Source organism: Salvelinus sp. IW2-2015, linkage group LG19, assembly GCF_002910315.2.
Source record: "Salvelinus sp. IW2-2015 linkage group LG19, ASM291031v2, whole genome shotgun sequence".
NCBI lineage: Eukaryota > Metazoa > Chordata > Actinopteri > Salmoniformes > Salmonidae > Salvelinus > Salvelinus sp. IW2-2015.
The window spans coordinates 11,337,204-11,361,985 of record NC_036859.1 but is presented as its reverse complement, the minus strand read 5'-3'; the positions used below and the strand labels follow the sequence as shown (position 1 = coordinate 11,361,985).

The 24,782-nt window shown below is 40.1% G+C and overlaps 1 protein-coding gene across 4 annotated transcripts in view; it reads left to right on the top strand.

The window, feature by feature from the left end:
• Window positions 1-14,386, top strand: part of LOC111979431 (matrix metalloproteinase-16-like) — a 46,138-nt gene extending 31,752 nt beyond the window's left edge. For all 4 annotated transcript variants that reach the window (XM_024009971.2, XM_024009970.2, XM_024009969.2 and 1 more), the window contains 5 exons: window positions 4,613-4,830; window positions 9,268-9,406; window positions 11,411-11,561; window positions 12,441-12,556; window positions 12,796-14,386. In XM_024009971.2, coding sequence (XP_023865739.1) covers window positions 4,613-4,830; window positions 9,268-9,406; window positions 11,411-11,561; window positions 12,441-12,556; window positions 12,796-13,163 — 992 coding nt within the window. In that variant the 3' untranslated portion in view covers window positions 13,164-14,386. The remainder of the gene's footprint in view (window positions 1-4,612; window positions 4,831-9,267; window positions 9,407-11,410; window positions 11,562-12,440; window positions 12,557-12,795) is intronic.
• Window positions 14,387-24,782: the final 10,396 nt, after the last annotated feature.

The window sequence follows — 24,782 nt, the reverse complement described above, 5'->3', positions numbered from 1 at the left end:
AGCACCATTTCTAACTTATTTACATTAGTTTTTACTTACGTTGACTCCATATTGATGTTGAGGTTTTAAGTTTTGGTGGACTTGTCTTAGTGGATGTACAATCATCGCGAATTGAATTATGGGGCGTTTCAGCCCCGAAGTGAACATAAATGTACACTCTCAAACTCCATTAAAATCGAGGACGGAGGGGCTTTCGTTGCAAACTTCCCTTGCTTGGCTAATCATTTGGACCGATGACAAATATGGCTGCGGGGATTCTCCCAAGGGCATAAGGTAAGTGGACGAGTACGTGTCTTTTATGAGTTTGAAACGCAGCCAGGGATGTACCCCAATTGTCCGTGCCACAATGAGCCTTTTGGCAGTAAAATGTGTTCCAGTAACCTGCTGGCACCCAGAGCTGGACTGGACGCATTAAAAATAGACCCAGGGAAAAAATATTAGGAATGAAAAGCGTTGAGCTGGAGACAGAGATAGCTCATTTGGGGGCTCATTCATATTAACCACAGAGACTGCATGTGGGTTAATAGTGTTGTCATGTCCAACCCTGCTGGTTCCCTCGACTCCGCTACCAACAACTAATTGCCTATAGAGCCCATAACCTGTATCACTAGACACCTTAAAGAGACTAGTGAGCTTCAGGCAGGAATCAGCAATGGATCCCACCTATGGGGGAGGAACGCCCCCTTGCGGACAGTGACCCAACTTGTCACTCTCAAACTGGGGACACTGATATACCCCTTGAACCCTGTGAACAACGTGGAACATGGGCTAACAGAGGGAGCAGCATTAAACATGGCCAAGCTTCCAACATACGTTGTGCTTCCGTGAGACTGTATAGCCTGCATGAAGCCCGGCCCCTTTACGGGCACAGGGGTCTCTGGCAATGGCTGACGTAGTAACCGTTTTAGCTAAAGTAGGGGCACTGTTTTCACAGACCCATGCCAAAGCCCCTCGCTCCGGGCGTTACCCCAGCCAAGTGCCCGGGGGGCTGCTTCTTCATCAGAGGTGCACACAAACTCAATTTCTTTCACTCCCTCTAACTCCAGGAACTGAAAATAGGAAGAGGGTTGCCATAACGTCAGGGGAAAGCTAGTCAGTTTTACTCGCCGGAGGTTAAGTATGCTAGCCAATGTTAGCCGGGAGGCTTTTTAGCATAAGCTAGTGTCATGTCTCTATTATCCTTAATGTGATGACAGGCTATTTTCAAATCGATTACCTAACCTTTAATTATTTGATTAAATTAATCAGGCAATAACTAACTCATTAAGAAGAGGATGGCACCACGGAAGCATTAGTTTATATGGAGCGGCTATCTCCCGAATMCACTCTTAAAGATCTGAAGATCTTTTATATCAATAGCAGTCCATCATTAATTATTCTTTACCTTCTATCAGTCTCATCGGAACGTCTTAAAGAATTCTGCACGAACCCTAGCATAAATTATGAATCAGCGTTATACAAATTGGCTTAATTATTTATTTACTAACTAATCAAATCACATAAATACATAACAAACAAACAGTAGATATTATACATTGGGTTGCTACATGATACAAAGGAAAGACTCCCTAGCTGGCAAAGCCGATATGATGGCTTGGTAGACAAAAGAAAGGGGGTGTGGACCGATAAAGAGCGGGAAACGCATAGAGGATTACTACACTCATAGAAATTGCTAATACTTTACATGAATGACCACTCATTCAAAAATAAATTGCAATTCATATTTACGCCCGTATGTCGTTGTCTTCTCTGTTGGAATCTGGTCCGTCTGCTGGAGAGTTCATCAGAGTCTCTCTGGTTGCGTTTCCCCGAAGATCAAAAGTATTTCGATGTTGTTAGGGTGGATACTTCAGAATACCATTCGGAGATGTGGCCATAGAATAGATGTTTCGGCAGCTGTCTGTATTCTCGGCCTAGGTTTACGTAATTTCTAGCTGCAGACTTGTAATTCGTGTCGTCTAGAATTTCTCACTTATTCTGTAGAGATTGATAGTCTCAGCGTTTAACTATTTCCAGCCGTGTAGCCTATGCTCCACGTGGTATAGTCCTGTCCTTTGGTAGAGTTGTAGTTTAATCCACTTCACACACCAGCGTCACACGGCGTGTTTTGGTCTTAGAAATTCAACCATTTGCAACCTTAGCTTACACCGGGGTTTACGTGGTCTGGTGTGAATTTCATCAGGAGTGGGTTTTATACGTTTCAGACAGCTGGGAAATGTACACTTTAAGAGATACCGTTCAGTAGAAAAGGGMCATGACGCCTAATGTGATGTCTGGGCTCACGGGAGTGTGGCCACTGACTAGTTAATCTTTATATGAAAATTATTTAGAAGGTTAATATCACATTACATCTTTTCACAAATAGTTTCATGTTTAATCACATCCTTTTCACAATATTTAGATGTAAACCTGACAGCTGGGAAATGTACACTTTAAGAGATAACGTTATGTGTGTTTCCTGTCCTTCATGATCACCAAATGAAACACACTCATCATAACTGTCCCTTTAGTGTCCATGGACCATTCCCACATTCTCAAAAGTAGAAATCGTTTAATTCTCCCATTTTGGGGATTTAGGAGTTTGGCTAAGTGAAGTCCTTTGTTCTCTTTCTGTGCTCTCTCCCTCTCTTTCTGCATGACAGGGGGAGAGAGCCTCTACCAAGAATTTATGACCTGAGATAACAAAACCTGGGTTTAGGAGAGAGTGTGAGGGGGGGGGGGGCACGATCCACACCCAGAAAGGGCCACCTCATTACACTAGGCTAGCCTCTTTGACTGCAGCGCGGTCCGTTTAGAATAACCAAGCGACTTAATGATACATATACTAAACAAGAGAGCTACTCCAGAAACTCCACCATGGGGAGGCAGGAATAGCTAGTAATAGCTAGCTTGCCTTAGTGAGTTACCCAACCTGGCTAGCACGCTATGCACCACTTGTTTAACTAGCCTGGTCTCGAAAGTCCACATAGGAACGGATCACTGAGGTGGGACCGGACCCTTCATCAACAAGTCTGGGAAGAGAGGCAAGCAGTGCTTGATGGCTGCCTCGGAGGTACCCACCGAACCAGGATGCCCCTTCTCTTCGAGTAGCCTCCCGTAACCGATGACAGAGTGCACAGGAGCCGAGTTGGGCACAGGCAGCCACCACATACCCCACGCCCAGGCAGACCACCCAATCCATCTACGCTTCCAGCATTCAGGAAAGAAAAGTCACCATCAGTAATTCCAAGCTTCCTCAACAATGCTACACGTCTTCCCAGGGAGTCTGTACACAGTGCGTGGCAATGCGTACCCGAACTGGTTTGATTGAGGGCCGCCTGAGCATGCTCCAAACCGAGACAAACTATACATAGATTGTGAGTATCTTTCAGAGAAATGCTATAACCTCATGACTGGGGGCATGATCTCGACCCCAAACCCGGCTTAGGCATCGTTGTCTCAGTCGTTTTGTTGGCCATCTTACTCATTGCACCAGCAAATTGAAGAATAACTAATAACTAATAACTTTGTTTGTGATTAGAAAACGTATGATAACTAGTACAGCGTACAGGAGGTGAGCACACTCTATCACTATGGGACAGTTTAGTTAGCGCAACGTAAGACAGTCTCCTTTTCCAATTGTTTGTGTTCGTAGCGTGAATCGTTCCTGTTTAACATTTGAGTAATTTAGCAGACACTCTTATCCAGAGCGACTTACAGTAGTGAGAGCATACATTTTCATACTGGTCCCCCGTGGGAACCAAACCATGCTCTACCAACTGAGCCACATGGGACCACATGAGGTGAAGAGTGGAATAATTGAAAGAATCCGAGCCTCACACTGGGCTTCTAGCGAGTCGTGGATTTAATTTGCCTTGTCAGGTGTGATTGTAGATCCTTCAACTAGAGTGCGACTACCCATAGTAGGTTGTACTGAAGTTGACTGACTGAAAGGGAACGCTCCAGAATCTCCTACAAGTGTTCAATTGGGTTGTGATCTTATGACTGACACACACACACACACACACACACACACACACACACACACACACACACACACACACACACACACACACACACACACACACACACACACACACACACACACACACACACACACACACACACACACACACACACACACACACACCCTTTAAACCCCATATGCTTCTTTGAGACCTCTCTTTCAAAGTCACAGATCTTTTCTTCTTGCCATGGTAGCCAAAATAATGGTCAACTGGGCATTTTTATACATGACCCTAAGCATGATGGGATGTTAATTGCTTAATTAACTCAGGAACCACTCCTGTGTGGAAGGACCTGCTTTCAATATACTTTGTATCCTTCATTTACTCAAGTGTTTCCTTTATTTGGGCATTTACCTGTATCTATGGTACTGCATTTAATTTCCCACATAATATTATAATATAGTAATGCCCTCAATCTGTTTAGTACACTAAATCTACGCAAAGTAGTATTATAATAGTATTGTGTGTAATTTAAAAAAACATTTGTTTTATTGTTTTCATTGAAGGAATACATGTTCRATGATAATGTTCAATGACAATATGTATATTTTTTTATGCCCTTAGCTAGTTAGCTGGCTTGGCTAATGTGTCCCATTAATCTCCAGGTCCACCAGACAGGGCTCTCCAGCCCACCAGGACCCCACCCACGGCCCCTCCCCCACGCTTCCACTCCCCCTCGGAACCTCGTAAGCACGACCGCCAGGTCCGGCCCCACCGCCCTCCTCAGGGCGCCAAACCCTCCAACCCCTACGCCACGCCCAACATCTGCGACGGAGGCTTCAACACCCTGGCCATCCTCAGACAGGARCTGTTCGTATTCAAGGTAGGTCGGCATGTACAGATACTGTATAATGTAYACTTGTCTACCCTATAAAATCTACAAAGTGTTAAAAGGTAATAGATTTTTCCTTCCTGTTCCGGTGGCATGCATTGAAACGTGTGGCTTTTCGTGGCTGGCTTTCTTTTGCAAATTACTATAAATTTATGGACTTATTTCCTAAAACTTGTAAATAATAAACATCATATTAAGGTGTGGAACATTCATTGTGTGACAAGGAATAACTAGTAGGTCTATTACGCTCCAGCAGCTAGAATTTGTCTGTCCACAATTCGAATGTGGGAATATGGCGTCTCTCAATATCAGATTGTTCGTGAGGGGGGGAACAACAAATGAGTGGTTTTTCCTGTGGCTCCTGCTTTTTGTTTTACATTTATTAATACTAAATATAATAATTACATCTGTAATACTACTTTTTTTGTGGGGGGGGAGTACAATGGCAACGCTAGCTATTCTCTCTTGGAATGTGAAAGGCCTAAACTCACCAATCAAACGTTCCAGCTGTCTTGATATTCTAGCAAGAAACCATATTGATATAGCAATGTTCCAAGGAAAACACCTGCTCCAAAAGGACACACATAGAATAGAGAACTATTTGTACAAACTGGCTGCTTTTTCATCAGCCCCAAACAAATCTAAAGGTGCACACAAGCGAAAAATTMTAATATTTAAATATCCTTAAATCATACATCATTAACATATTTTAAGTATATTTAAAACAATTTTAAATACATTTAATACCTTTAATGTCAATTTATGTCAATTTATTTGTATTTTATAACCATTTAAGTATATTAAATGGATACAAAATTATCTAAATTGGGGCATGTTCTTAGTATATTAGATACTAAGGTGTATTCTAATATACTTTGAATACACCTTCAGTACATTTTATATGTATTTCTCAAAAGTGGAATATTTTTCTTCTGTATATTTGTATTATTGTTTTCACTCTGTCATTTACATCATTATTGTGGAGTCACTACAATGTTGTAGATCTATCCTCAGTTTTCTCCCATCACAGTCATTGAACTCTGTAATTGTTTTACAATCAATCACCATAACTTAGCAGTTTCATTCCTGTCCAGCAACTCAGTTCAGAAGAACGAACGACTGTACCTTTGCTATGTCTGGGTAGTTTAATTCATAATCCACAGCATAATTATTAACTTGAACATGCTTAAAGAGATATTCGATGTCTGATTTTGTATTGTTACCGATCTATCAATCATTGCCCTTTTATGAGACTTTCGAAAGGCTCCCTGGTCTTTGTAGTTGAATCTGTGCTTGATATTCAATACTTGTCTGAGGGACCTTACATATGTTGTACGGGGGACAGAGGAAGGGTTGGTCACAAAAAAAATAATGTCGACCCCTATTACTTCACACAGATCCATGAAACATATTCTGTGATTTGTTCAGCCAAATTCTACTGCTGAACTAATTTAGGCTTGCCTAAACAAAGTGGCTAAATACTTATGCAATGGCTATATTTTAGGGATCTAATTTGTAATATACATTTTTTACTTTGATATTACAGATATTTCATTGTTGACAACAAATGACAATGAAATAAATTTTAATCCCACTTTTTAACACAATCAAATTTGAATACCAGAGGTATGAATACTTTTGCAAGGCACTGTATACTTATCACTATAAGTATACAGTCGCTCACAAGAAAAGAAAATGATGCTTCAACTTATTAAAAACAACTCCTAGTGTATTTTGAATGAATACACTAAATTACAATTCAAGTGATTGAAATTGAAGTACAGTTTTAATGCTGTCTCTTATACACATCTAGATGTGTATAAGAGACAGGTATACTTATCACTATAAGTATACAGTCGCTCACAAGAAAAGAAAATGATGCTTCAACTTATTAAAAACAACTCCTAGTGTATTTTGAATGAATACACTAAATTACAATTCAAGTGATTGAAATTGAAGTACAGTTTTAATGTGTTTAAGTTTAATTTATAGTGAGCGTATTTTATTTGACCTTTATTTAACTAGGCAAGTCAGTTAAGAACAAATTCTTATTTTCAATGACGGCCTAGGGGCAGAACGACAGATTTGTACCTTGTCAGCTAGGGGATTTGATCTTGCAACCTTTCGGTTACTAGTCCAACGCGCTAACCACTAGGCTACGCTGCTGCCCCAATATAGTATACTTAAAGACTGAAAAATGATTAATTTAAGGTGTACTCTTAATAAGTGTATTGAAGGTTGATGATAGCATATTTATAGTATRCTACAAGACTGAAAAACAATGAATATAATATATTATAGTCTACTTAATATATACTAGAAAAATACATCTCGAATTTGAAGTATATTATTTGATTMTTTTGTRTATTTCAGTATACTTGTAATATATTAAAATATATATATTTTTTTGCTTGGGTAATCATTGTGACACATAAGAAATAAAAAAGTACCATCTTGGCTAAAGGCAAAGAAGGCAGAATCACTTTCCTTAAATGTACCCATAATGGAAAGAAAATTGCCTTTATTAATGTGTATGCTCCAAATTCATATAATCCTATGTTTTTTGATTCTCTGAGCAGCATATTGTCAGAATTAAGTGAATTCCAACTGGTTATTGGGACAAACATGAATGCCATTTTGGACATGCGGGACAAAACTAATGAGACCAACTACAATCCAGAGGCAGCCAAGGCTCTCCAACATATACTCTCTGATTACAACCTCATTGATGCCTGACTAGCTCATAACCCTAAAGCAAAAAAGTACACTTTCTATTCAAACAGGCACAAAACATTCTCCCGTATTGATTTYGTGCTATTATCTACTCCTCTATTTTCTTTAATCATGAAAATAGAAATTCGACATATGAGCATATCTGTTCATCATGCTTATTATTTCCAGATACAAATGCCAGAATCTCCTAAAAGAACCACAAGATGCCACTTTAATGTTTCCTTACTACAAAATCATACTTTCTGTGAACAATTTGAAACTGAATTAACTTAATTGATAATGATTAACAAAAAGTAAGTCGATGATCATCCGATTTTATGGGATGTCATTGAAGRTTTTATTAAAAACAATGCAACTGCATTTKCATCTGGGCTGAATAAATCACAATTAAAGAAGATATCAGAATTGGAAAAGTTGTTAACGACGTTAGARCGTTTTCAACAAACACCTTTATCAGACCAGGTAGCGACTACTCTCTTCAAAGTCAAGACAGGTCTAAATCTATTGAGAAGACAGAGAGCAGAATTTGACATCCATCAAGTTAGACTCAACCTTTACTTCCATGGTAATYGACCCAGTCGTCTACTGTCTAACAAGCTTTGTAGTAATGATCGATTAGCGGATATTGCAACTATTGAATCTGAATCAGGTGAATTACTAATTACTTCCTGTTTCTATAAAATATTGTACCCCTTTGATTGTACATCCGCACAAAGCCAGATTGAATCCAGGTTAATTTCTATCAGAACCCAAATAAATCAACCAACGATTCTCCCGTTTCTATAAAGAATTGTACCCCTTTGATTGTACATCCACATAAAGCCAGATTGAATCCTTTTTAAAAGCTATAAGAACTCATCTTTTTTCAACTGAAGAAGCCAGCTTCCTGGGAGCCCACATCTCTCTCCATGACCGCAAAAGAGCATTGGATAACATGAATAAAGACAAATCACCTGGTTGTAACAGTATTTCTCCTAAGGTCTATAATTTTTTGGGGAACCAATTATGTCCACTGGTTGAAATGATTAACACAGCCSTTCACAAAGGTTTGTTTTGAAGGGATGTAAATTCAGCACTAATTTAGCTTTTATTTTAAAAAGGGTAAGGACTCCACCCAGTGCTCTCACTATCACCTTCTAACTTTGATAAACACAGATATTCAATTATTTAAAAAAATTCAAAATGTCTTTAAATGGAAAATTCTGTGAACTGTCTTGTGCAAGTTTTAAATTGACATAATACCTGTTAGCAATGCTAACTAGCGTTTCGAATTTGAGAGTAAATAAAACCTACTATATTGATAAAAGTCACCTTGTCCGAAAGAGATKTACATGGTTATCAAAACGTCACGCCGGGTAAGCCTACACGAAACACAGCCCTTATTGTAAGTKCTTCTAACATTTCCTATGGGGAAAATGAATGGTGGGGAAATTATTGGAACCATTTYTCTGTTTGACAGGCAAGATTTTATGGTTATTATTACACTTCCACTGTTGACCATGTCCCCTGACTTTGGATGGAGAGATGTTAAAAGATATGTTTACATAAGGAGGTGGAGGTTTTCACTGAAGGCTTTCAGTGGAATCAATCACTGCTGGTTTTAGGGAATGCGACGAAGCAGGTTTCAGAGTYTGGGTTTATGCTACCACAGAGAAGGAGATGAAGATCATGTGTTTTTGTCTGCACCGTGTGTAGGACCAGTGGTTCTGGAGGGTGAGGGACAACTCAGTGGTCCCTGGCTACCCCATGCAGATCAACTACTTCTGGAAAGGCCTGCCTGCCAAGATCGACGCCGTCTACGAAAACAGCGAAGGGAAGTTTGTCTTCTTCAAAGGTGAGAGAAAGAGAGGAATGAGAGATAGAGGAGAGGAAAAAAGGAGAGGATGGGAGAGAGATGGAGATGAAAGGGAATCTTATTTTACTCTTGTATCAGCAGAAGGTAGCATTACGTTTGAAGGGTAGTTTGAGGAGAGCAATTGAGAGAAAAAGACAGAGCAAAGCAGTTTGTGGWCATCACAATGTCATATTGATAMGTACAAGAGAATGCCAATGCAATTAGTAGAAATATGTTCTAAATAGCATCAATTTTGTACTGTATGATAACGGGTGAGAGTTCAGCCCCTCCTCCATCCCTGCATCCCTCCATCAGGCAAATTAACATGACATCTGTCACCCAGCAGGATCACAGAGAGCATCATGCTTTATTTATTCCCTCGTGGAGGAGCTATTTACTGGACTGGACTCCCAACACTTTAGTAGCATCTTATTGTACTGCATTCACAATAAAACAACACTTTAGTAGCCCCTTATTGTACCTGCGTTCAAATAAAACAACACTTTAGTAGCCCCTTATTGTACTGCGTTCATAATAAAAAACAACACTTTAGTAGCCCCCTATTGTACTGCGTTTCAAATAAAACAACACTTTAGTGCCCCTTATTGTACTGCAGTTCACAATAAAACAACACTTTAGTAGCCCCTTATTGTACTGCGTTCCACAATAAAACAACACCCTTTAGTAGCCCCTTATTGTACTGCGTTCTAATAAAACAACACTTTAGTAGCCCCTTATTGTACTCGCTTCACATATAAAACAACACTTTAGTAGCCCCTTATTGTACTCATTATTAATTACACTAGTTTTCAAAAGCTCTTAAATCAACTCACAACTCACTCACAACTCCTGAACTATGCAAATAAGTCACTGGCGTAATGCAGTCCCCCCCTCTTCATGTCTATGTGGCTGCTTATAGAATCGATGATGCCAGGGCATGTAGCCTGTAGCTTTGCTTTAGCTAATGGATTGGATAAATGTTTATTACTAGGCCTATTTGGTCGACCTTTTCTCATGTTAATCCTAACATTTCACAAAGCTATACACAGTGTCTGCTGGCTGGCAGCAATAATGTAATTACTTGTTCGGTAATTAAAGTAGGAAATTCAAACATTGCAGATTGTAACATTTATTTTCGATGCAGCAGCATACTAATCAGCTCCCAATTGATTTTTTGGAATATACAACGGTCCTATGTAGCCTACCTGAACCTGCATGACATGAGCTGTCCTCACGCTTTCTCCCAGCTTGGATAGAAAGTTGTTGTGCGTAAAACCAATCTATTAAATGCCAAATTTATTGACTGTCCAGTATCCAGACGACCTGTCCCCAGAGCTTCCTATACACTTCATCTCGTTCCGTAATGTGTTGAGGCCAATAAGAAGAATGAGAGGTTTATTTAAAGATGATACAGAACTACGGTATTTAAAGCACCAATCCCTTCTGCTCAGTTTCCCTGATATTGTTACGGCAATCAAGCTTTTTTTTACCATCCCTGTAACTGTCGCTTCTGCGGAGAGATCGTTTTCTGAACAAAAACTCTCTCGGTCTGATAAGCTCCACTCATTGCACTAGCGGCGTCGTAGCCTGGACCATGGCCGTTGTTCACTGATATCCCGTTTCTTTCAATCAATTTCTTTTCTTCAAGGCTTGAGGCACTTTTTCAGACACATTCCTGAAGYACAAGAAACAATCACTTAGCTTCCTAGTACGTATTGAAATGAAAAAAGTTGATAAATTACTTTTTGGAGGGTTACTGTAAAAATGATTAAATAAGTAAATAAAATAGACATCGAGGACATGCGGATGGGGCCCCAGAGGTGTGGGCCTTCCGCCTTCCGGGGGCTGCGGGGGTGTCCGGTACGCCAGTGTAATAAGCCCTCATTATTGGAATGAATTAACAGTCACAATATACTGCCCACAGTGTTACATAGCAACAGTGTAAAACATAATGTTTGGACCCAGGCTCTGACCAGTGATCCACTGATCTATTTTTCTTTTTAGGGAACCGCTTCTGGGTGGTCAAGGACACTACTCTGCAGCCCACCTACCCTCAGGATATCTCTCTGTTTGGGAGCGGGATGCCCACCCAGAGCATAGAGACCGCTGTGTGGTGGGAGGACGTGGCCAAGACATACTTCTTCAAGGGAGACAGGTCTGTTTTACCTTTTCATTTCTCCATGACACCACATTGGTTTGATTCATAGTGGCGATAGATTGTAGCTGATGATAGAATTGACTGGCAGGCATTGATGACAAGGAGCCTGCATGTTATGGAGGCTTTGAGACCATCTGTGAGTTACATTAGATTTGTTAGATTGTGAATTAGGTTATACGTTATACTGTATTAGTTTTTATCAATGACAATGATACAGGCTAGCTGATATAAAATGTACTGATATTGGCACGAATGTTGAGGGACTTATCTGCTAAGGAGACCATCTATATATGTGGACTGTAAGAGGATAAGATGCTATACTTAGTACATGGTGTTTACCAATATGGCTCAAATAGTTGGTGAAGCTGTCATGATAGATTAAATCATCTGAGGCGCTGACCCTGGTGCGAGAGCAGATCAGATTATTTGTCATGATGCTGTCATCATTCCGCAGCAATCTGTTCACTAATGAAGTTTTGTTTTTAAGACCATGACATCATCCCTCTGGGTATGGCAGCGTAACGTTATCTTGAGCCTTAAAAGTTGTGTGTACGTGTAGAAGATCATGAGATTATAATGTTGGTGCGTAAGTGTGAGTGTGAGTGAGTGTGCAGGAAATGCAAACTTGTAGTGTATTTGGGTATTAAAAAAGCTTCTAAAGTTTCGAATTTCCACTCTGAAATGTCCGACTTAAGTTGGCCTAACAGAAAATGTATCAAACCCTATAAAAACGTCATTAATTATAATCCACATAATAATTCTAATTAACTATTGTTGCAGGATTATTTTCCTCCTTTAGCAAACTGGCTCAAATGAAGATCCTACATCTGCATTTCTGGATATTGACTGCACTGTTTCATTCCTACCTGGCTTTAGATACTGGAGGTACAATGAAGACATGAGGAACATGGACCCTGGTTACCCCAAACCCATCACAGTTTGGAAGGGCATCCCCGACTCCCCTCAGGGGGCGTTTGTGGACAAGGCCAACGGTAGGCCATCCATTCCTCCCTCTATATCGTCCTCTATCTCTGCATCACATCTCTTTCTAATGACTCAAATTGGCCTCTTTGCTCTATATAGCCTATTTATGCCTTGCTTCTCAGTACAGGACATTTTTGATTGTGTTCTAAAACTAGAAAATGTACATTTTAGGATAAACTTTTTGGCACAAGTCATTTTATTAACTTGTATGAATGTTTAAATATTGAGTTTTTTCTCCTGTGAACAGGATTCACCTACTTCTACAAGGGGAAGGAGTACTGGAAGTTCAACAACCAGCGGTTGCGTGTGGAGCCGGGCTACCCCCGCTCCATCCTGAGGGACTTCATGGGCTGCGACGGCCTGCCGGCCGACGCCGACTGGGACTGGAACCCCCCAGAGGTGGAGGAGCGCCACTCCGACAGCAGCAACGGTGACGTGGACGTCGTCATCAAGCTGGACAGCACAGGGGGCACAGAGAATGCTGTGGCTATCGCCATCCCCTGCGTCCTGGCTCTGTGCATGATGGTCCTGCTCTACACCGTGTTCCAGTTCAGGAGGAAGAGCACGCAGAGACACATACTGTACTGCAAGCGCTCCATGCAGGAGTGGGTCTGAGCTAAACCTAAGAGGGAACTGGAACTGTAGGGGAGGTGTATGGAACTTCCACTAGGGACTGTGGGAAGAGCTATCAAACTCCTATTGCGCTCTAGTTGTTAAACCAACTCCCTCTGTGGATGGACAGTATATGCAGTACAGTAGAGAAGTCCTCTACTGTGCTTTGCCCTCTTTGTGACATGCAAGGTGGAGCAAAGCTAGCCGTCTTCATTCAAGACTATGATGGACTGTGGCTGCCAAATCCAACGATGATGTGTCTGATTTAACTCTATCATTGGGTACACTCAGTAGTTATTGGAGAAAAAGGAAAGCTGTGGGACCTATGTATTTCTCTGTCTCTGCACGCCCCTAACAAGCCCTTACTATCTACAGTACAGTGGACCATTTAGTAATAGGCTACTACTTTTTATTTTCATGTCCTAGTAAAGTTCAAGTTGCCCAGACTCTGTGCTTTCAAATATTAGTACTTGTGAGGTGGACTGTCTGATACCCAAACCAAATATGACCTTTGACCTATCTTCCCTTCCTAGTGAGGATTACGACTCCGGGATTCTTTGTCGGGATGTTTAATTCTAATCTATGGATCTAACATCATCATGACATGACATCACGCTGACGTTTTCTTTGGCCATGTCTTTTCCATATCTGCTCATGACCATCCGTCTGGTCTGGTGTGCTCTCTGTCTGTCTGTGGTCTATGGGAAGCAGCAGCAGCTAGGAACAGAGCTGAGGACTGAATAAGACTGTTGTGGCAGTCTGTCTCTAACACAGGGGCCAAAACCATCTCTGCAATATTTTGGAGACTGCCTTAATCATAGCTTACTTTTGTTATGTTTCTTTGTGTGTGTGTGAGTGTGTTTGCGTGACTGGGTCTGTGTGGGTGTGTGTGCGTTAACATATCTACTGTATGTATGCTCCACAAATCTGTATGAAGATAGTGGTAGTGGGGTTTACTCTATTTGTTTCTTAACATCTTTTGACATGTTCTTCTGACTGGCAGTGACAGCGGTTGGTTTTTCATGTATTCTTTTACATGGTGTGATAAAAAAAGTTCAAGAAAAAGTGGCAAAATCCTGGCTGTGATCTGAAGACATATACAGTAGGTACAGTCAATGTGAATACAATATACAGTAGGTCCCAATAAACATGTTACAGTATATTGTCTCTGAATTGCCCATGGTTGCCCTCCGTGATATTAAAATCAGTGTGGTTGTGTGATGTCACGTTCCTCTCGACGTGTGTGAGATGACTCAGTATGTGAGATGACTCAGTATGTGAGATTCCCGGTGAACGTGAAGAAACTTATTTTTACATTTTTAGGGATTTGAGTTGTCCACATTTGTGGTACTTCTTTTTTGTTTTTACTTAAATATTTTATACAATCAGGATATTGAACTCCATATCAACAGCTATATCAATACCATACAGTGCCTTGTGAAAGTCTACACACCCTTGTAAAAGTGAACATTTCGTTTCTTAAATTTCCATCTAAAAAGAGATTAAATTGGGATTTGTTTTGTGTACACAATCTACTCCACAGTGAAAGAACATGGCAAATAAATAAACTTTTTGGCCTCAATAAATAAAAGGTTTGGGGCAAATCCAACACATCACAGAGTGAAAAAGGGTTTTTACAAGTATTGTGGGGGCAATATCATGTTATGGGTATGCATGTCACCGGCAAGAACTGGGGAGTTGGTCCAGATCCCAAAAATATGAAAGGAACAAAGCCAAAATGTTGAGGAAAAGCTGCCTCAGTCCTCTGAAGACCTAACACTAAAATATAATTGTATTTTTCAGTGGGACAAATAAACACATTTTAAGGCGAAATACACTCCAGAATGGCTTTCGAAGATGCGTTTAGTGTTCCTTAGTGGTCCAGTCTCAGTCCTGACTTAAATCTCCTTGAAAAACAGAGACAAGGTTTAAATATTTCTATACATCAATAATTTCCAACGAAATTGACTGAGTTTGAGCAATTTTGACAAAAACAATGGATATACAAAACATTAAGGACACCTGCTCTTTCCATGACATAGACTGACCAGGTGAATCCAGGCGAAAGCTATGATCCTTCATTGATGTCACTTGTTGAATTCCCTTCAATCAGTGTAGATGAAGGGGAGGAGACAGGTTAAATAATGATTTTTAAGCCTTGAGACAATTGAGACATGGATTGTGTATGTGTGCCATTCAGAGGGTGAATGGTTAAGACAAAAGAGCCTTTGAACGGGGCATGGTAGTAGGTGCCAGGCGCACTGATTTGTGTCAAGAACTGCAACGCTGCTGGGTTTTACACACTCAAAAGTTTCCTATGTGTATCAAGAATTGTCCACCACCCAAAGGACATCCAGCCAATTTGACACAACTGTGGGAAGCATTGGAGTGAACATGGGCCAGCATCCTGGTCGAATGCTTTCGACACCTTGTAGAGTCCATGCCCCGGTGAATTGGAAGCTGTCCTTAATGTTTTGTACACTCAGTGTATGTTGCCCTAAAAAAGAGATTCCCAAACATGTTTGCCCCACGACACCATTTTGATATCTGAAAATTAAAAGCCAATGTAAACGTTTTTATTTGGGGCTATGGCAGTCAATTGAAAAACATTCTAACAGTATTTCTGATTGTCTTCTTAACTCACCATCACATCATTTTAATGTGGGTCTATGACAATCAATTGCAAATTAGTCAGACATAATTGACCTAATCTCGCCACCACTAATGGTTGGAGGTTCTTAAATTCAGGGGGCATGGTCGACAGTGCACACCTCATCTCTGCTGTCACTTCCAACCTGGATCGATATTTGGTTTTAATGCAGATGAGAGCACTGAATCCAGCTTCACACAGATATGAGCTGGCGAAGGGTACCATGAGATTTATGGTGCTTTCAAGACAACTGTTCCCACGTTTAAAACAACTGGGAACTCGGAACTGGGAACTCAGAAATCTCAGACTTCCGACCTCAGTGCTTTCAAAACAAAAAATATGATTTAAATTTAAGGCAGAGAAATGTGAAAACTGTGCTAGGGGTGTGTAGACTTTCACTAGACACTGTATCGTAACCCGTAGAAATCATATAACTAAAGGGTTCTTATCAAGTCATTCATTTTTCATTGTTGTTCTCCATGGATCATTTAATCTAGAGTCGATGTCCGCGCCCCCGTAGAAATCTAATTTCGCACTTCCGCTGAAAAGTAACAGAGCAAGAGCGGTTTTTGGCAGACCATGAGACATCCCGAAAATCGGTCTTCTCACAAAATCGTCTGTAAGATCGAACAGTTTGGCCTACAAAACTCTATGGAAATGTGAGACTCTCACAAACAGGTACATGTCGGTTGTTGCTCTAGAACTCCCACAGGCCTCACAAGACTCGTCCTGAAGGTCCCCAGGTACCAGTTCGAAAAAATGAATGGAAGTGTATCTGGAGATTGGGGTTAGATACATAACAAAAAAATAACAAATGTTATCTGATYTTTTTTTATATCTCTCAGATATCAGACAGACGCTTCAGAACAAACTTCCTTTAGATTTTTTGGGGGGACTCGGTTGTTCAATGTGAATCTGTTATTCAATACGTTTGGATAGGCTAATAGTAGTAAGACCAAATAAAAATGGTCATAAAAAACAAAAAAATATGATTTATACAAGGGGTCTTAAAATTAAAAATCAAATAGAAAAATTATGTTTGGTATGACTTTCTTAAAACAATTCCATATGGCTTAGTAGCTTAGTATTCCATGTCAATTCGTGAAGTATGCTGAAATTCAAATTTTCCCTAACAAGGATTTGGAATTCAGTTGGTGTACTTCCTGAATTGACTGAATTGAATTGAAATGGAACCCAACTCTGAAGCAGAGCCAGTCAGGCTAGTTCAGTTCAGTCAGTACTGTATTGCTGTATTTATTCCTCTGTGCTCATCAGCACCTCAGTCTCGTTGCACTGTTCTGAGGGCAAGATAAAGTCTGTCAATAAAGTGTATTTTAAAATGCAGTGCAGCTTTTTGGGCATCATGCTTTGTTTGTTGTTGGTTGTTTTTGTCATTGTACATTACAGTCACGTTATTCATGTAAATGTTATTTTCCTTTTAAGTGTTTAAATCTAAGACAATTCTATTTATAAGTTATCATCAAATGAAATACAGTGGTAGTAGTATCATCGCCAACAGAAGTGATGATTGAAGTTTGAAAGCAAAGAGATCGAAAGAGAAAATTAGAAAAAAGGCTAAACCAAAAGGATGAATACGCTTAAAAAAGGCTTTGCCATCTAATAATTTCGGATTGTATAGAGAATTCCATCTGTGCGTACAAAGGATCAGCATCAATGCCATAACAAGCCAAAACCCTATAATTTTATAGTCAACTAACATGAGATCTTCTCCACTAAGGGCAAAAGGGAATATCATAAAAACCAGGAGCATTAAATGTTAAAACTGTCTGGCATAGTAACCAGCTCTGTCTGTCCTCTGGAAGTAGATAAGTGATGCCTTTACCAGGCTCTTGAGTGCCTCTCTCTCTGCTGCTTTGACACATGCTGTTAAGCCATTACGGATAATTTGGAGTGCTATTAATGGAAGTGGGAAGAGGCCATTACACAGCAGTCGATACAAGAGACGTGACATTTTTGGAAAGAGAGAGAGAGAAGGGGGGCGCACACTCCCACAGCACAGACCCATATATTCATATCCATCTGTTTTGTCCTTGACAATTAATGACATTCAACAAAACAAAAATACTAAAAACACACTGTGAAAGCAGTGTGACGTGTGATGGGATGATTACAGAAAAAACATATGCTAATGAAGATAAGGTCAAAGATGGTGAAGGTTTGAAATATGTATTATCCAGGAGAGTTACAGTAGTACTGCAGCACCACGGTAGGTACCACATCTTTGATTAACAGTGACAGGTAGCAGATTAATCAAATAAAATTGTGTTTGTCACATGCGCCGAATACAACAAATGTAGACCTTTCAGTGAAAAGCTTACTTACAAGCCCATTACCAACAAAGGAGTTAAGAAAAAACCAAGTGTTAATAAAGTATTTACTAAATAAAGTAAACAATAAATAAATACAAATAAAAATGAAAAAAATAAGAACATTGAAAAATAATAAAATGAAAGAGCAACAATAAAAAACAGTAACGGGGCTATGTACAGAGTCAATGTGCAGGGGCACAGGTTAGTCGAGGTGATTCAGGTAGTATGTGCATGTAGGGTAGCCATTTAGTTAGTTGTTCTGGAGTATTTTGGCTTGGGGGTAGATGCTTTTAAGAAGCTTTTTGGACCTAGACTTGGTGCTTCAGTACCGCTTGCTGTGCGGTAGCCGAGAGAACAGTCTATGACTAGGGTGGCTGGAGTCTTTGGCAATTTGTAGGGCCTTCCTCTGACACCGCCTGGTATATAGGTCCTGGATGGCAGGAACCTTGGCCCCAGTGATTTACTGGGCCGTATGCACTCTGTAGTGCCTTGCAGTCGGAGGCCGTGCAGTTGCCATACCAGGCGGTGATGCAACCAGTCAGGATACTCTCGATGGTGCAGCTGTAGAACTTTTTGAGGATCAGAGGGCCCATGCCAAATCTTCAGTCTTCTGAGGGGGAATAGTCATTGTCGTGCCCTCTTCAAGACTGTCTTGGTGTGTTTGGACCATGACAGTTCGTTGGGGATGTGGACATCAAGGAACTTGAAGCGCTCAACCTGAGCTTCCCAGAACGGCTGGGGTAACTTGACATGCATCATGGGACAGAGACTTACAAGAGGATAATAACATTTTCACAGAAACAATTCATTATTGTTCTGCATGGGACACATTATTAATGTCACAGATGTTTCTTCCCTTGACCACACAACATAGTGCATGATAATACTCCATGGAAATGGTCATACCAGGTGAGACATGCAGACTCCTCAATTGGCATATCATCCAATTTGTGAATGATTATCTACTTTATGTATGAATGGAGAATATTCTGACCACTTCAGAGAGGTGGATCAGTAAAATAAACTTTCTGTAGGGATCTACAGCTATTTAAGGGCCATCAGAGAATCATTCAGGATGAAACTGTCTGATAAATCTACAGTATTTTATGAAATAATTATAGTACAATATATAGTAGGTTAATATAACTCTCCTGATAAAAATAATAAAAAGATTTTATGGTATTGCTTTGAGGAAAATGTTAAATATTTATTCACAAAATATCCAAATTGTCCATCTCTCTTTCTCAACAGACAATTATCGGGTACATGTCAGCCCCACAATGTCATTGGTCAAACATTTACTGGTGGCCAATGAGTATCCAAGACAGGACCAATCATTGGACCAATCAAGTGGCGCAGCGGTCTAAGGCACTGCATCTCAGTGCAAGAAGCATCACTACAAATCTAGGCTGAATCACATCCGGCCATGATTGGGAGTCCCATAGGGTGGTGCACAATTGGCCCAGCGTCGCCAGGGTAAATCAAATCACATTTTATTTGTCACACACACATGGTTAGCAGATGAGTGTAGCGAAATGCTTGTGCTTCTAGTTCCGACCATGCAGTAATATCTAACAAGTAATCTAACCTAACAATTTCACAACAACTACCTTATACACAGAAGTGTAAAGGAATGAATAAGAATATGTACATAAAAATATATGAATGAGCGATGGCCGAACGGCATAGGCAAGATGCAGTAGATGGTATAGAGTACAGTATATACATATGAGATGAGTAATGTAGGGTATGTAAACATTATATAAAGTGGCATTGTTTAAAGTGGCTAGTGATACATTTATTACATCAATTTTTCATTATTAATGTGGCTAGAGATGAGTCAATATGTTGGCAACAGCCACTCAATGTTAGTGATGGCTGTTTAACAGTCTGATGGCCTTGAGATATAAGCTTTTTGTCAGTCTCTCGGTCCCCGCTTAGGCAGGCATTGTAAATAAGAATTTGTTCTTAACTGACTTGCCTAGTTAATTTATTATCATTATTTTTTAAATCTCAACATAGCCTGGAACAAAGAGGAGTCCACTTCCTGTAAAGACAGGAAACAGACATGAAAATATTTAACCTGTTAAACTCTGATGCCCTCTGGTGGCACTTTCTAAGCGATGCATAATATTGTATACTACCCTCTAAAGTACATTTAGGTTTCAAAACTCTAAGCCCTACAAACACATGCTACGTACTGTTAGAAAGGTAAGAATGTGGATAAAGGTGTCAGAAACAATGTGACAATTACAGAGCCTGAGATACAGCAGGCTCCATAATGTTTAAATGTTGGGGGGGAAATATGTCACCAATTACTGTTCCAAAAGGATTTTTACCTAATTGTGACGCTCTAAGCATGGACAAATTCCCATAGGAACACAGCCATTTTAAATGTGCAGGGCTTGTGCAATGTAATTTTGGGGCTTACAGGAATATTCTTATGACGTTGCCTGCAGTAAGATTTGAGTTTGATTTCCAAAAAGACAAGGGCTGTAGCGTTGAAATGATATGTCACTTTCTATTTTCTGACCCCAAACATTGTGGGGGGAGGTACCCCCCAAACTCTTCGGACCCTGTACCGGTTATAAGACCTAATGAGCAGTGGCATGTAATAATAATGTAGAGAACTACTCTACAATAGAAAACTAGGTCTTACCCTGCAGCAGGTTGTAGAGGTTACAGTAGTTGGTTCCATTGTCCAGAAGACTAAACCAAGAGAGTTTTTGACGAACCCTGTTGAAAATCACACTAATAACTCTTTATTAATCCATTAATAAGAAGAAACATATTTTATAATTAAATGGTTTGTAAGAGCCAGTGTCAACAGCGTGACTCTGCGGTACTATGACGAGCCAAGGTTTGTCCTTGTTTAGAATAAAAATGTGGGCTGCTGTTGATGATGTGATATTTTTCCTTTTACATTGAATGAACTATAATTGTCTGACTCACTGACACCTAGCAGCCCATAGCTACCTCGATAGAGGGCATGGTAAAGCTAAGGTTCTCAACCTGGGGGTTATCTGGAGACGTGTGGTTGGATGTTATCTCTGCTGGAGAGGCTGATGTCAGCTAGAACAGGGAAAGAGAAAGACCAGCAATGAGCAAAGTGTGTATTACCTTTCTTGTAATGCTACAGCTGTGTTTTAAATTGGTATAAACTGCACCAGTTGGGGAATTGTCAGCTATGATATTAGAGCATATAGCACCCTTCACTATGCCTACACCACTAGCAAGGAAGGATATTACAGTGTCTGAGGTGATAAAACAGGTTCACGTTTTGGAGAAAGCTCCTTTCTCATATCAGTCAGAGCACTCTCTATTTCAATTTTTTTTTTTAAATGTTACGAAAACTGATCTTCCACAGTGAAGTTAAGTTTGATTTATACAGAAGCAGGGTTCTTACCTCAGCCGGCCATGCGGCTCCAGGCTTTAATCTGACTCACCAGAGCTATGTTGACCTCAACACATGGCTGCCCAAACAGCCTGGAGAAAGACAAAGACAGGCAGGTTAATAAAAAAACACAGAGCAAGACTTAGAGTGTGAGTGACAGATATACAGACAGACACAGACAGATTTTGGCATCATTAGGACTAACTTAATTTATGACAGGCTATATAGATAGATATACAACTGCTGCAGTAACGTAACTATATTAGTTTGAAATCGATGATTTCAGAAAACGATTTACTGTCCTGCTCGTTTTTAATTGATTTCCCAACAGCATCATCATCCTCATCTTAGTTAGTAACACAATTCCAAACTACTCAAGATGCTATCATGACAGAGACCGGAAAACGTACATGAAAATGTTAGTTGAAAGGAATCAGAGATCAGTGAGATTTACCAGATCACGTTTCAGAATGCAGGGACGGGTGAAGCATTTGAGATCATGGACATCCCCAAGATCAGAGCAGATGTTTCACAGGCATGATGGAGCTGGTTTGTTTTTTTCTTCAGTAGCTGCTTGCTACTTGGGAAGAGTGTTGGTGTGTGCCGTAGCAGTGCAAACCCAGGTTATATAAAGGATTCTTCCCAAACATCTTCAACACCATAGGACTGTCATGTGTAGTAGAAAAGAGAGCAGTGCGGCATGGATTTGTAAGACAATGGCACAACGTCTTGGTACATATTTGGGAAGGTTGTTTGATCTTTGACAGTTTTGTAAATGATCTTGGACTCTAGATGACCATAATAGGCCTGTCATATCCGGTCGGCCTAAAGAAGGAAGCAGCACAGCATTAATTAGTCAGACCAGGCACCAGGAGCCAGAGCGTGACTTCCTGATTTTTGGACAACATGACCTTTAAAGGTGCTGCATGGTCAAATCCGACATCTGCATTGGGCGTGCAGCATTTATGGGGATACGGCCTCTGCATAAGTCAGGGCATTCATATTTCATGCACTTCACGGAGCAGCGCAGAACTGTTGTGAAGGAAGTTGTCAAGGATCTGAGTTTGTGTTTATACTGGACCTCCCGCCCCCACCTACCATCAACCAATCATGTCAATGCCGAGCTATACGGAGCCCTCCCTTGTTACAAAATGGGCTCGAACCAGGGACTCTTTCCACACAACGACAACAGTCACCTATGAAGCATCGTTACCTATCGCTCCACTTGCAGAGCAAGGGAAACAACTACTTCAAGGTCTCAGAGTGAGTGATGTCACTGATTGAAACGCAACTAGCCCGCGCCGCTAACTAGCTAGCCATTTCACAATGGTTACATACAGTGCCTTCAGAATGTATTCATACCCCTTTACCCTTTTCATATTTTGTTGTATTACAAAGCGGGATTAAAATGTATTTAATTGTCATTTTTTGTCAACGATCTACACAAAATACGTACTGTAAACAATTTTTTGGCCAATGTTGTATTATTTATTGGCTTTAACATGGAAAAATTCCTCTACACACATTGCATTCGCATATTGAGAATGCACTGCATGTTCGAGACATGGACAATTACAGATTACCCAAACGTTATAATAAGATTAGCCTACCATCGTTGTTGGTATGGCCTGTTAGTGACTTTGCCACGTGAAAGGTAAACAAATGAGCAGGGAAATAGCCTAACCTACAATCGATTGACAGTTAGGTCCAACAGATGAAAGTCGAAGATGTAATTTTTAAACTAAATTCTAAAGGAAAAACAATACCCAGTTTATTCTATTGTGATAACTTGATGTTCCTAAACAGACTCCCTACAGTCACTGACACCTTTCATTCAATATGCATCGCATATAGGCCTTATGAGTCCAAACTTTTCACAGAAGCTGCATGGACAAAATCATTTACAATATAAAGAAAAAATGTACTTGAATGTCTGTTGACTGTTTTGCTGCTCTGATATTGCAATAAATCATTGGTTATAGGTTACTAATTAGGCTACTGTGTGATGCCATAACCAATCGATGGCATAACCAATTGCATTACCGCTAAGACTAGCTTTAAATAATAATAATAAAATACCAGCTTTTGGTGAATCTTAAATATCACCACTAGCGCTGCTTGAAATAGGCACACTGGCACACATTTTTAATGAACACACCTCAAATATTTCCACCCCTCAGGGGCTGATATAAGATGGTGCCAGGGTTGGGTTGGAAAATACTAGGGTGCTGGCTTTTACATGTCGAAATTGCCAAAGAGCATGCGTTTGACACTAGCAATGCCTTCCGTCAATTTAAGTACCATAATAAAACAATAACATCAAAATCCGTTGTTGCATGGGCTGAGGCTCAATTCACTGCATCCGCCTATGTCGGACTTTCACATCTGCGATGGAAGGTGGTCAAGCTACAGCAGTGTTTGTCAGACCATGAGACATCCCGAAAGTCGGTCTTGTCACAAAAATGTCTGTAGTGTCCGAACGGTTTGGCCCACACACTATTATGGAAAGGAGAGACCCTCACCAACACAATGGTGTTCTCCGTTTTGACTCCCACAAGTGTCACGGGACTCATCTGAAGGTACCCTATACAAACGAGTGGAAGTATGGAGGTCGTTCTGTGCCAACTAAAATAAGAGGTTAAATATGTGTCCAAAAAAACTAATATATTTCCTGAGCTTTCTTATATCTCCTAGATATAGGACAGACACTTTAAAACTTTATTCCTTATGATTTCTTTTTGACATTCATGTGATTCTATTGGCTATTGTAGTAAAGGCCAAATTCAATATTTTATCAAATATTTGGGGGGGAATTTATTTTTATACCTAAAGGAGTCCTAACATTCCAAATAAAATAGCTAAATGATCCATAGTATGATCATCTTAAAACAATTCCATATGTTAGCTTAGTACTCCAGTGACATGATCCACCTGAAAGCCTAAGGGAATTGAATTGGAATTTGTGGAATTGTTGGGGATAATATTGAAGTGGGAATTGAATTCTTGGAATTGACCTAACATTTGAATTGAGAGGAATTGAAATATCTCTAAATTCAAAGACTGATCTGGTATTTGAATTGAATTAAATGGAATTTACAGGGAGAGGGAATTTAATTAAAATTGAATTTGTGGAATTAACTCCAACCCTGTAATGTAATGTTTCTCCACTGATCAGCTACAGCAACACTAATCATTGGCCAGAGCATGCCTATTAATTATCATGATGATCTTTATAAGGTATTTAAACC